The sequence below is a fragment of the Argopecten irradians genome, chromosome 11 (genome assembly GCF_041381155.1).
Source record: "Argopecten irradians isolate NY chromosome 11, Ai_NY, whole genome shotgun sequence".
Classification (NCBI taxonomy): Eukaryota; Metazoa; Mollusca; class Bivalvia; order Pectinida; family Pectinidae; genus Argopecten; species Argopecten irradians.
In genome coordinates this window covers 17,187,995-17,200,676 of record NC_091144.1, presented here as the reverse complement: position 1 = coordinate 17,200,676, position 12,682 = coordinate 17,187,995, and the positions used below count along the sequence as shown (strand labels likewise).

The 12,682-nt window shown below is 38.5% G+C and overlaps 1 protein-coding gene across 6 annotated transcripts in view; it reads left to right on the top strand.

Annotated features, from left to right (window-relative positions):
• Window positions 1–12,682, top strand: part of LOC138334869 (hemicentin-1-like) — a 32,017-nt gene that overhangs the window by 8,107 nt on the left and 11,228 nt on the right. For 5 of the 6 annotated variants that reach the window (XM_069283677.1, XM_069283678.1, XM_069283676.1 and 2 more), the window contains exons 3-10: window positions 4,055–4,351; window positions 6,714–6,971; window positions 8,257–8,517; window positions 8,943–9,200; window positions 9,395–9,652; window positions 11,517–11,777; window positions 12,069–12,374; window positions 12,488–12,613. In XM_069283677.1, coding sequence (XP_069139778.1) covers window positions 4,055–4,351; window positions 6,714–6,971; window positions 8,257–8,517; window positions 8,943–9,200; window positions 9,395–9,652; window positions 11,517–11,777; window positions 12,069–12,374; window positions 12,488–12,613 — 2,025 coding nt within the window. The remainder of the gene's footprint in view (window positions 1–4,054; window positions 4,352–6,713; window positions 6,972–8,256; window positions 8,518–8,942; window positions 9,201–9,394; window positions 9,653–11,516; window positions 11,778–12,068; window positions 12,375–12,487; window positions 12,614–12,682) is intronic. The other variant, XM_069283679.1, reaches the window with a different exon arrangement.

Below are 12,682 nucleotides of genomic sequence, written 5' to 3'. Positions count from 1 at the left end.
AGACTATTTTCTCATAAATTACTTCCTCTCTGAACCAATGTATTGGATAGCATATTTGATATTTGTATGGTATCTATATCATCATTATATGGTTGTGATTTAAAATTGAACAAATTTTAGAGTCAATTTTGCTAATTTTTCTAATTGTATGAGTCTTTGTGATAATTACTAAAAATACAGGTGAGAGATCCAGGCCCTCTGGGCCTATTGTTTGGTAACGTGAAGCATGCATTTTCATCTCAATGCCGTAACATTTTTGGGTAGCGGAAAGCATGATTATCTCAATGCCGTTACATTTTTTGGTAGCGTGAAGAATGCTTTTTCACCTCTATACCGTTTCATTTTTTGGTAAGGGAAAGCATGCTTACCTTCATGCCGTTACATATTTTGGTATTACCTCTATGCCGTTACATTTTTTTTGGTAGCGGAACGCATGGTTACCTCTATGCCGTTACATATTTTGGTAACGGAAAGCATGATTACCTCAATGCCGTTACATATTTTGGTAGCGGAAAGCATGATTACCTCAATGCCGTTACATATTTTGGTAGCGGAAAGCATGATTACCTCAATGCCGTTACATATTTTCGTAGCGGAAAGCATGCTTACCTTTATGCCGTTACATATTTTGGTAGCAGAAAGCATGATTACCTGAATGCCGTTACATATTTTGGTAACGGAAAGCATGATTACCTCAATGCCGTTATATATTTTGGTAGGGGAAAGCATGATTACCTCAATGCCGTTACATATTTTGGTAACGGAAAGCATGATTACCTCAATGCCGTTACATATTTTGGTAACGGAAAGCATGCTTACCTTTATGCCGTTACATATTTTCGTAGCAGAAAGCATGATTACCTCAATGCCATTACATATTTTGGTAGCGGAAAGTATGATTACCTCAATGCCGTTACATATTTTGGTAACAGAAAGCATGCTTACCTCTATGCCGTTACATATTTTGGTAGCGGTAAGCATGATTACCTCAATGCCGTTACATATTTTGGTAGCGGTAAGCATGATTACCTCAATGCCGTTACATATTTTGGTAACAGAAAGCATGATTACCTCAATGCCGTTACATATTTTGGTAGCGGAAAGCATGATTACCTCTATGCCGTTACATATTTTGGTAACGGAAAGCATGGTTACCTGAATGCCGTTACATATTTTGGTAACAGAAAGCATGATTACCTCAATGCCGTTACATATTTTGGTAGCGGAAAGCATGATTACCTCTATGCCGTTACATATTTTGGTAACGGAAAGCATGCTTACCTTTATGCCGTTACACATTTTGGTAGCGGAAAGCATGATTACCTCTATGCCGTTACATATTTTGGTAACGGTAAGCATGATTACCTCAATGCCGTTACATATTTTGGTAACAGAAAGCATGCTTACCTCTATGCCGTTACATATTTTGGTAACGGAAAGCATGATTACCTCAATGCCATTACATATTTTGGTAGCGGAAAGCATGATTACCTCAATGCCGTTTCATATTTTGGTAACGGAAAGCATGATTACCTCAATGCCGTTACATATTTTGGTAGCGGTAAGCATGATTACCTCAATGCCGTTACATATTTTAGTAACGGAAAGCATGCTTACCTTTATGCCGTTACATATTTTGGTAACAGAAAGCATGATTACCTCAATGCCGTTACATATTTTGGTAGCGGAAAGCATGATTACCTCTATGCCGTTACATATTTTGGTAACGGAAAGCATGACTACCTCAATGCCGTTACATATTTTGGTAACGGAAAGCATGATTACCTCAATGCCGTTACATATTTTGGTAACGGAAAGCATGATTACCTCAATGCCGTTACATATTTTGGTAACGGAAAGCATGATTACCTCTATGCCGTTACATATTTTGGTAACGGAAAGCATGATTACCTCAATGCCGTTACATATTTTGGTAGCGGAAAGCATGATTACCTCAATGCCGTTACATATTTTGGTAACGGAAAGCATGATTACCTCAATGCCGTTACACATTTTGGTAGCGGAAAGCATGATTACCTCTATGTCGTTACATATTTTGGTAACGGTAAGCATGATTACCTCAATGCCGTTACACATTTTGGTAACGGAAAGCATGATTACCTCAATGCCGTTACATATTTTGGTAGCGGAAAGCATGATTACCTCTATGCCGTTACATATTTTGGTAACGGAAAGCATGATTACCTCAATGCCGTTACATATTTTGGTAGGGGAAAGCATTCTTACCTTTATGCCGTTACATATTTTCGTAGCAGAAAGCATGATTACCTCAATGCCATTACATATTTTGGTAACGGAAAGCATGATTACCTCAATGCCGTTACACATTTTGGTAGCGGAAAGCATGATTACCTCTATGTCGTTACATATTTTGGTAACGGTAAGCATGATTACCTCAATGCCGTTACATATTTTGGTAACAGAAAGCATGCTTACCTCTATGCCGTTACATATTTTGGTAGCGGTAAGCATGATTACCTCAATGCCGTTACATATTTTGGTAGCGGTAAGCATGATTACCTCAATGCCGTTACATATTTTGGTAGCGGAAAGCATGATTACCTCAATGCCGTTACATATTTTGGTAACGGAAAGCATGATTACCTCAATGCCGTTACATATTTTGGTAGCGGTAAGCATGATTACCTCTATGCCGTTACATATTTTGGTAGCGGTAAGCATGATTACCTCTATGCCGTTACATATTTTGGTAGCGGAAAGCATGATTACCTCTATGCCGTTACATATTTTGGTAGCGGAAAGCATGATTACCTCAATGCCGTTACATATTTTGGTAGCGGAAAGCATGATTACCTCTATGCCGTTACATATTTTGGTAACGGAAAGCATGGTTACCTGAATGCCGTTACATATTTTGGTAACAGAAAGCATGATTACCTCAATGCCGTTACATATTTTGGTAGCGGAAAGCATGATTACCTCTATGCCGTTACATATTTTGGTAACGGAAAGCATGCTTACCTTTATGCCGTTACACATTTTGGTAGCGGAAAGCATGATTACCTCTATGCCGTTACATATTTTGGTAACGGTAAGCATGATTACCTCAATGCCGTTACATATTTTGGTAACAGAAAGCATGCTTACCTCTATGCCGTTACATATTTTGGTAACGGAAAGCATGATTACCTCAATGCCATTACATATTTTGGTAGCGGAAAGCATGATTACCTCAATGCCGTTACATATTTTGGTAACGGAAAGCATGATTACCTCAATGCCGTTACATATTTTGGTAGCGGAAAGCATGATTACCTCAATGCCGTTACATATTTTGGTAACGGAAAGCATGCTTACCTTTATGCCGTTACATATTTTGGTAGCAGAAAGCATGATTACCTCAATGCCGTTACATATTTTGGTAGCGGAAAGCATGATTACCTCAATGCCGTTACATATTTTGGTAGCGGAAAGCATGATTACCTCAATGCCGTTACATATTTTGGTAGCGGAAAGCATGATTACCTCAATGCCGTTACATATTTTGGTAGCGGAAAGCATGATTACCTCAATGCCGTTACATATTTTGGTAGCGGAAAGCATGATTACCTCTATGCCGTTACATATTTTGGTAGCGGAAAGCATGATTACCTCAATGCCGTTACATATTTTGGTAGCGGAAAGCATGATTACCTCAATGCCGTTACATATTTTGGTAGCGGAAAGCATGATTACCTCAATGCCGTTACATATTTTGGTAGCGGAAAGCATGATTACCTCAATGCCGTTACATATTTTGGTAACGGAAAGCATGATTACCTCAATGCCGTTACATATTTTGGTAACGGAAAGCATGATTACCTCAATGCCGTTACATATTTTGGTAGCGGAAAGCATGATTACCTCTATGCCGTTACATATTTTGGTAGCGGAAAGCATGATTACCTCAATGCCGTTACATATTTTGGTAGGGGAAAGCATTCTTACCTTTATGCCGTTACATATTTTGTTAGCGGAAAGCATGATTACCTCAATGCCGTTATATTTGGTTATTATTACTTATTTGTTACAGTAACAGTGAGTCGGACTTCCTACATCGTCAAAGCCGGACAACCTATCACTCTGACGTGCGAGATCCAACCAGCATCTACACTTGAACTTGTTTATTGGACCAAACTAGGACATGGAGAAATTTTCTGGTCTTCCCTAGGACGGAGATTGACATCGCTCTACTGGTATGACGGATCAACCCTTCAGAACCCCTCTTTGATCATAAAAAGTACCAAGGTAGACGATTCTGGGTCCTATACATGTGTTGGGCGGATATCAGACTTGGACTTCCAAAGTTCCCCGGTCAGACTGAGAGTTCGTAAGTACAGCTAAATATATACAATGTATATATTAAAAAATAAAAATATCAACACGGCATTCCTTTTCGCTATATAATGTATATTTATCCTGCTACTGCCGCACATACTATCGTCTTTTTCTTGGCTCACTGCAAAATTATGTATTCTAATTCTTTGATGGGAAATTATTAGTTTTGAGTATTTTCATATTGTTTCAGTGATATTACACACTGAAAAGAATTACTGGTTCTGTTTGCAAAAGCGCATATATATTTTTAATGGCAGTAAAAGGAGTACACTCTCATTCGGTTTAGTGTATGAATAATTTTTTCTCCGCATCAAAGACATGTGTTGCTTCAAGCAAAACCAAGTCAAATAACCGGCAATTTACTTTCGTTTTGAATGCCATAATGGTTGCAGGATAAACAGATTACAGAGTTAGTATCTTACAATACAAGATTTATTTTGGTGCTCGACACGGAAAGCCGAGATGACTCGAAAAAACCTCGTCATCTCGGCTTTCCTTAGTCTCGCATAAAAATAAACATTGCATTATAAGAAAATAACTATGTTTTTTCTATTGATATTACACTTCTAGTGGAATAACACCGGTCTTTTGATTGGTTGAAATTTTCAACTTTGACCCGAAATACTTTTTTCGCAATGTCACGTCACAAATTAAAAACGTCATCAATCATCGAATGATGTCATGTGTCTGTACTCTGATCGCTGCTTGCAGAACAAACCGCTGTTGTAATGGATATGTGCATACTTTGGAATCTTTCATATTTTCCCATTCGTAGCATAAACTTTCGACTAAAAATTCATAATTGTCTTTGTTTAGTGGTATATTTTGATGTATGATGAGCGTAAATGTGATATTAGTAGCATTAACGGACCTAGGCCGGATTTTAACTTGGTTTGATGATTATTTGGCGCGAAGTAGATGTCTTTACCTTTAGACATGACTCAATGTAGTTTCATATGTGCCAATTTGCTTATGATGATATCACTACACTATTTCGGCAAATCACATTATTTTATTTTGCCTTCCTGTATATGATTTCATTTTGGTAGAAACAGGTCACACATCTCGGGGTTACCTCGAAAGGTTTTTTAAAGTTATAAAAGACACTCGCTGAAGTTCGTGTCAAAATAACTCACTCTTGTGAAATAAAGTCCATAGTCAACAACCACTCGTTGTGTAACCTCTTTTTATAAAACTCGTATTTTTAAACAACGAAGTGTAACATCTGCGATAGAAACAAAACATAAGTCTGTATGCCTAGGTCACGACCATGACATAAGAACAATATTGACTGGTATCATTGGTAGGTTTATACGGCTTTGATTTTGGATTGAGTAATCCTTCCTAGATTTATTATCTTTTAAAAGGATGCAATTTGTATTGAATTATTCCATATTGGTAAAATATATCGAGTCCCCTGCTAGTTGTTTGGTCGATTGAATATGTGTCTGTCCTATTAACAGCCAGGGCCGTTTAAGGACGGCCGGTGTGCGGTTTGTTCTGTATATTAAATGCATGCGTGGTATTTGGAGACTACAGTATGTGAGGAGATCCTTTGTAATAGTGAAACTCTTGAATTTGTTATAGTGCTATATCACTGACAGTTTTGGAGTGTTTCTGACTTCGTTGTACCGTCATATAGGCGGATGCTCCGAAAAATAAACGGAGGAACTTACGTTGTTACATACATACATTGGCATCTCTCATAAGTATTCTCTTATAGATATCTCTTTGATATTTAATTTATTCTTTTTATGAAGTTTTATTTGATATAATTGGATTTGTTCTCCAGTGAGTGGAATTTCAACGGTATCAATCAAAATACTTAACAATGTCTTGAAATTTGTCATTATTTCTTGTAATAGGTTTCATAATGAATGTAGAACAATACATTTATGTCATTTTGCTTCGTGGTTATGTAACAGAATTAGCCTCATTGAATTGTCGCTGTAATATTTATGTCAAAGCCAACAGAGATGGTGTGTGCTGCAGATGTTACCCTGGAGGCATGCTTCAGTGATATAACGCTGTTACACAACACAAACATACGCCAGTCTCCCAAAACACACACGCATCCAACACACACAACACACCGCACACACGGCTGACCTCTGGCTGTTAATAGGACATTAATCTACTCAACCTACCAACCAACAATCGTAACAGACTCAAGTATAAGTCATTTTCTTGTATGAAATATAAACTCAATAAGCAACTGAAAAATACCATTTCAGTTGCGAAATCTAAATTAATAGCTACTGAAATTCATAAGATAATGAGGTGAACTGTTCTGGAATATAGACATAAATAATGAACGAAATATAGTTATTTCATAACACAATTATATGTTATAGATAAGCCATTCACGGCGTCTGTCCTCCCCAACGATAGAGATATTGCAACACTTGAGGGGATGCGGCTTGAGCAGAGAACTTGTATATCACGTGACTGCGGGGAAAATTGTGATATACAATGGACATTACCGAACGGTGAAAAGTCGAAGTCAGACATCTTCACAGAGCCGATCAGGCAAGCAGATGCTGGAAAATACACATGTACCGTTCGGTCAATGGACGTAGAAAAATCAAAGTCATTCTACGTTAGCGTAAATTGTGAGTTGCAACCAGCATTATGATACCACAGATTCAGTAGTATACATACAGCGGGCCTAACCAAGATTATAATAACATAGATTCAGTAGTATACATACAGCGGGCCTAACCAAGATTATAATACCATATACATGTAATCAGTAGTATACACAAAGCAAGCCTAACCAAGACAATAATACCATAGAATCAGTAGTATACATACAGCGGGCCTAACCGAGATTATAATACCATAGATTCAGTAGTATACATACAGCGGGTTTTACCAAGATTATAATACCATATAATCAGTAGTATATATACATAGAGCGAGCCTAACCAAGATCATACAGCGGGCCTAACCAAGATTATGATACAATAGAATCAGTAGTATACATAAAGGGGGCTTAACCAAGATTATAATACCATAGATTCAGTTGTATACATACAGCGGGCCCAACCAAGATTATAATACCATAGATTCAGTAGTATACATACAGCGGGCCCAACCAAGATTATAATACCATAGATTCAGTTGTATACATACAGCGGGCCCAACCAAGATTATAATACCATAGATTCAGTAGTATACATACAGCGGGCCCAACCAAGATTATAATACCATAGATTCAGTAGTATACATACAGCGGGCCCAACCAAGATTATAATACCATAGATTCAGTAGTATACATACAGCGGGCCAACCAAGATTATAATACCATAGATTCAGTAGTATACATACAGCGGGCCAACCAAGAATTATAATACCATAGAATCAGTAGTATACATACAGCGGGCCTAACCAAGATTATAATACCATAGATTCAGTAGTATACATACAGCGGGCCTAACCAAGATTATAATACCATAGAATCAGTAGTATACATACAGCGGGCCTAACCAAGATTATAATACCATAGATTCAGTAGTATACATACAGCGGGCCTAACCAAGATTATAATACCATAGAATCAGTAGTATACATACAGCGGGCCTAACCAAGATTATAATACAATAGAATCAGTAGTATACATACAGCGGGCCTAACCAAGATTATAATACCATAGAATCAGTAGTATACATACAGCGGGTCTAACCAAGATTATAATACCATAGAATCAGTAGTATACATACAGCGGGCCTAACCAATATTATAATACCATATTTCAGTATTATACATACAGCATATTTACTTATGTAGGAAGAAAGCTGCTAGGGCTACTTAAATATGTACATAATTTTGAAAAGATGATAACGATGTTAACAATAAACTGCCATTTGGTATTTATTCTGATTTTGGTTGCACCAGACGGTCCGAAGGATATTGCGCTATCACCACCTACTAATATGACTGTAAGGGAAGGCCGCCAGATCCCTGTGGTGACATGCCAGGCACAATGTTCCCCTTCTTGTTCTTACGTCTGGAGAGGACCGGACGTACGCAAATATAGCAGGCCTTCGGGGACCTTAAGCTTAGGAACTGCAACCAAATCTCACGCTGGTGTATATGTTTGTATGGCAAAAAATGACCACGGTAACTTGTCCATCGCTCTGAATGTCAATGTGGAATGTAAGTTTACACAGGTTAAACAAAGTTCCATGCTAATATTATTAATTTGATTTTCCAGAAAAAAACTGTTTTGATGCTCAGAATATCGAAAACTCATTGATGAAACTTTCAGAGTATTAATTGATAATACCCTCAGAGGACTCATCGATAACACCCTCAGAGAATCCATTTATAACACCCTCAGATAACACTACGATAACACCCTTATAGTATTCATTTATAACAGTCTCAGAGAACTCAATGATAACACCCCCGATAACTCAGAGATACAGTGATAACACCCTCATAGAATTCATTGATAACATCCTCAGAAAACTCATTGATAGCATCCTCAGGAAACGCATTGATAGCATCCCCAGACAATTCACTTAAATGTAAAAAAATCTTACAGAACTCATTATTATTGACCTTTTCATTATTTAAAGACGGACCCACTTTGATAAGTTTTACTCCAATTACGCAATCATACAGACAACTGGAAGGATACATGATGGAGCCAATCAGATGTAGTGCTGACTGTAATCCTACCTGCCACATTTCCTGGAGTAAGGACGGCCACCGCTTCAGCTCCAACGGCGTGCTTGCTCTTGGCAGCTTAGATAGAAGCAAAGACGGAACATACATCTGTACGGCTCGCGGTGGAAACATGCATATCAACAAAACAATCACTGTAAAGACTCTATGTAAGTTTTTTGCTTGTAATGTTAATTTTTAATTATTTTTTTGTTTGCTTAATGCAATGTCTATGTTAGGGTATTTTTGTTTATTTTGATGGCTGGATTGCTGTTCATACTCCAGATTGTTCATATCACTTTCTGCATCTGGTTTACTGGTGTATTAAATTTAATCAATGTATCTGTCTGTTGCGTCTTTTTAGATGGCCCAAGGGCCATATCCATTTCCTCATCTGGGAATTTGTCTGCGGAGGAGGGTCAACGGATATCAATAGGATGTCAGGCAGATTGCTCCCCTCCCTGTAACATCACCTGGGCAGGACCGAACACTGATCTAGCCTTCAGATATGGACGGAACCTAATTATCAGTAAAGCGGGCAGGGAGGACAACGGAGAGTTTGTGTGCACAGCTTCTAACCAATATGGCAAAAAGAATACCTCCCTAAGGATCAATATCCATTGTAAGTCTAAGATAGCGTTGTAAGTCTAGTAACATTCTGCTATTGATTAACTGAGTTAAGGATAACTTAAAATGTGTAAGAACGTTCACAATTTATAACGATTTTAAGGTTTACATATGGATAGGTCTGCATGAAATTGCACAAATAAAGTTTGAAATTGAAACACCGTTATGATTAATACCTAGCCATACTGCTATACAGTCACTCACAGACCGATCGAAGCTTCAAAGTTAAGAGGTTGCAAAGTTAGCTGCGACTAAATGTTGAGTAGCAGTTTTGATTGGCGACTAATACTCTATTATGGCCCTTTCTAGAAGGAACTGTTCTCCTGTAGTGTTGTCTGGCGAGGTATACTATACCTCGCCAGACAACACTATAGGAGAACTGGTCCTGAGGGAAAGGGCCATAATAGATTTAGTACGTCACATGTCATTCATTATGACGTCATATATTTGGTCGCGTGCTCATTTCCGGGGGACTATACTTTAGTAGAGTTCCCGTAGTCAGGTATAGTCTCCCTTAGTAAAAAAAGACAGGGAACTGTCGCAAAATAGACCATGGCTGTATCCAATCGCATTCCTAGCAATTATCATGTGATGTACTAAAACTGAAATAATCATATTGGAAGGCAACTAAATCTGAGGTAGATAAGGTATTAATGTTGGGGGCGGACAACTAAACCTGAAGTAGTAATTATTGTAGGCGACTAAATCTGAGGTAGTATGTTGGCAGGCGACTAAATCTGGGGTAGTATGTTGGCAGGCGACTAAATCTGAGGTAGTATGTTGGCAGGCGACTAAATCTGGTAATAATGTTTGGAGGCGACTAAATCTGAGGTGGTAATGTTGGGAGGCGACTAAATCTGAGGTGGTAATGTTGGGAGGCGACTAAATTTGAGGTACTTATGTTGGGAGGCGACTAAATTTGGTGAGGCATAATAGGTGGAGTGGAGGCGACTAAATTTGAGGTACTTATGTTGGGAGGCGACTAAATTTGAGGTAGTAATGTTGGGAGGCGACTAAATTTGAGGTAGTTAATGTTGGGAGGTTTGTTTGTTTGTTTGATTAACGTCCTATTAACAGCTATAGTCATGTAAGGACGGCCTCCCATGTATGCGGTGTGTTGTGTGTATGTTGTGCGAGGTGCGTGTTTTGGGAGACTGCGATATATTCATGTTGTGTCTTCTTGTATAGTGGAACTATTGCCCTTTTTATAGTGCTATATCACTGAAGCATGCCGCCGAAGACACCAAGCAACACACCACACCCGGTCACATTATACTGACAACGGGCGAACCAGTCGTCCCGCTCCCCAGGTGCTGAGCGCTAAGCAGGAGCAGAAACTACCACTTTTATAGACTTTGGTGTGTCTCGGCCAGGGGACAGAACCCACAACCTTCCTCACAGGGGCGAACGCTCAACTCAAGGCCAAAAGTGAGGCGGTGCCAAGGAAGGCATTAGGAAAGATAAAGTCAGTTAGGAAGAAAAGAAAAGATAAGATCCTAAATTTAGTCGCCTTTTACGATCATGCAATAGGGGCAGCAGGTACAATTCTAACGCCATACCTGCAGGGCCAATGTTGGGAGGTGAAGCTTAGGTAGTAATGTTGGGAGGCGACAAAATCTGAATTAGTAATGTTGGGATGTGACTAAATCTGAAGTATTAATTTGTGGGCTATTAATGGGAGGAGACTAAATCTGATCTAGTAAATGATAGGGAGATGACTACATTGTGCTACCATTATGTCAGAGAAAGCAGACAGCATGACATATCTTTTTCTTTGTTTAGAAGAATTATGCAATAATAGAATAGTTTACAGTATTACAATTTAATATATTCAATAAATTAGCGAGATATTTTAACAGATGCTGGAGCTGACTTACGGGTCATTCCTGACGATATCCGCTACTCCATTAAAGAGGGCACCGCCATACCGGATATCCGGTGCGAGGCTACATGTAATCCTGCCTGTGAAATATCGTGGCACCATGATAGAACTGGCCACGTCATCAATGGAAGAACTTTATCATTGGGTAAAATGGAAAGGTCAAAAGACGGAAACTACACATGTAAAGCTGCAAACAGTCAGGGGACTCAGACTTTGAATGTCTCTGTTGTTTCACTCTGTAAGTGACTTTACGTACTTCCGTCCATCTTTGTTTAACAGAGCACTTTATGGTAAATTATATATTTTATTTATTTGTAGATTTAGATCATTTTTGGTAACTAAGACAGAGTGCTGTCGAGAAACTGATAGCCAGTTCATATTGACCGCAGAAAACTTACATTTTGGACTCTTCCTTTAGATAGAAAACAAGTTGGAAATCAATGATATGTATATACGTTAATATATTGAGCTAATAACCTTCTGTACTTTGTAATATCTTCATACCTAGATTAATATTCTGAATTAATAGTTCCGCCAGAAGTTCTCCAGGACGACCCACTGAATACCAGTTATGTTGTTAATATTGGTGACGTCATTAGGGACAGTTTTTCCATCGACGCCTGTCCTACCCCGCACGCCTTTCTACTTTATGAGGGAACGGAAGATCAGAAAAACATTTCGATCCAGGAGGAACAGCAGCGTGGTTCTTACAGGACTATATACAGCTATGCCATCAGTAACATCACGTACTCAGACGTAGGGATCTACACACTGACTGTGTCGAACTCACAGGGAACCTTCCTTCACAAGTTCTCAATAAAGATTGCGAACTACGGTAAGAGCAAAACTATGTACTTATACCATAACACTTCTAATTGTCACAAGCTTCTCAAAATATCATGCTTCCTATCTGATATCAACAATGATACTTAGTGTGTTTCCGTTAAGGCTCACTCCCACAGGAAGGTGGTGGTGCCGCTTCCATTCCTTTCCTGGTCTGGATAATCCTAGTAGCAGTGGTGGTCAGTCTATTGTTGGTGGTTGCCATAGTCATCATCTCCAAACACAACAAAGGTAAATAATAAATATTTGGCATTTATTTTTAGTCGGTATTCTAGAAAATGATAGAAAAATATCAACAAA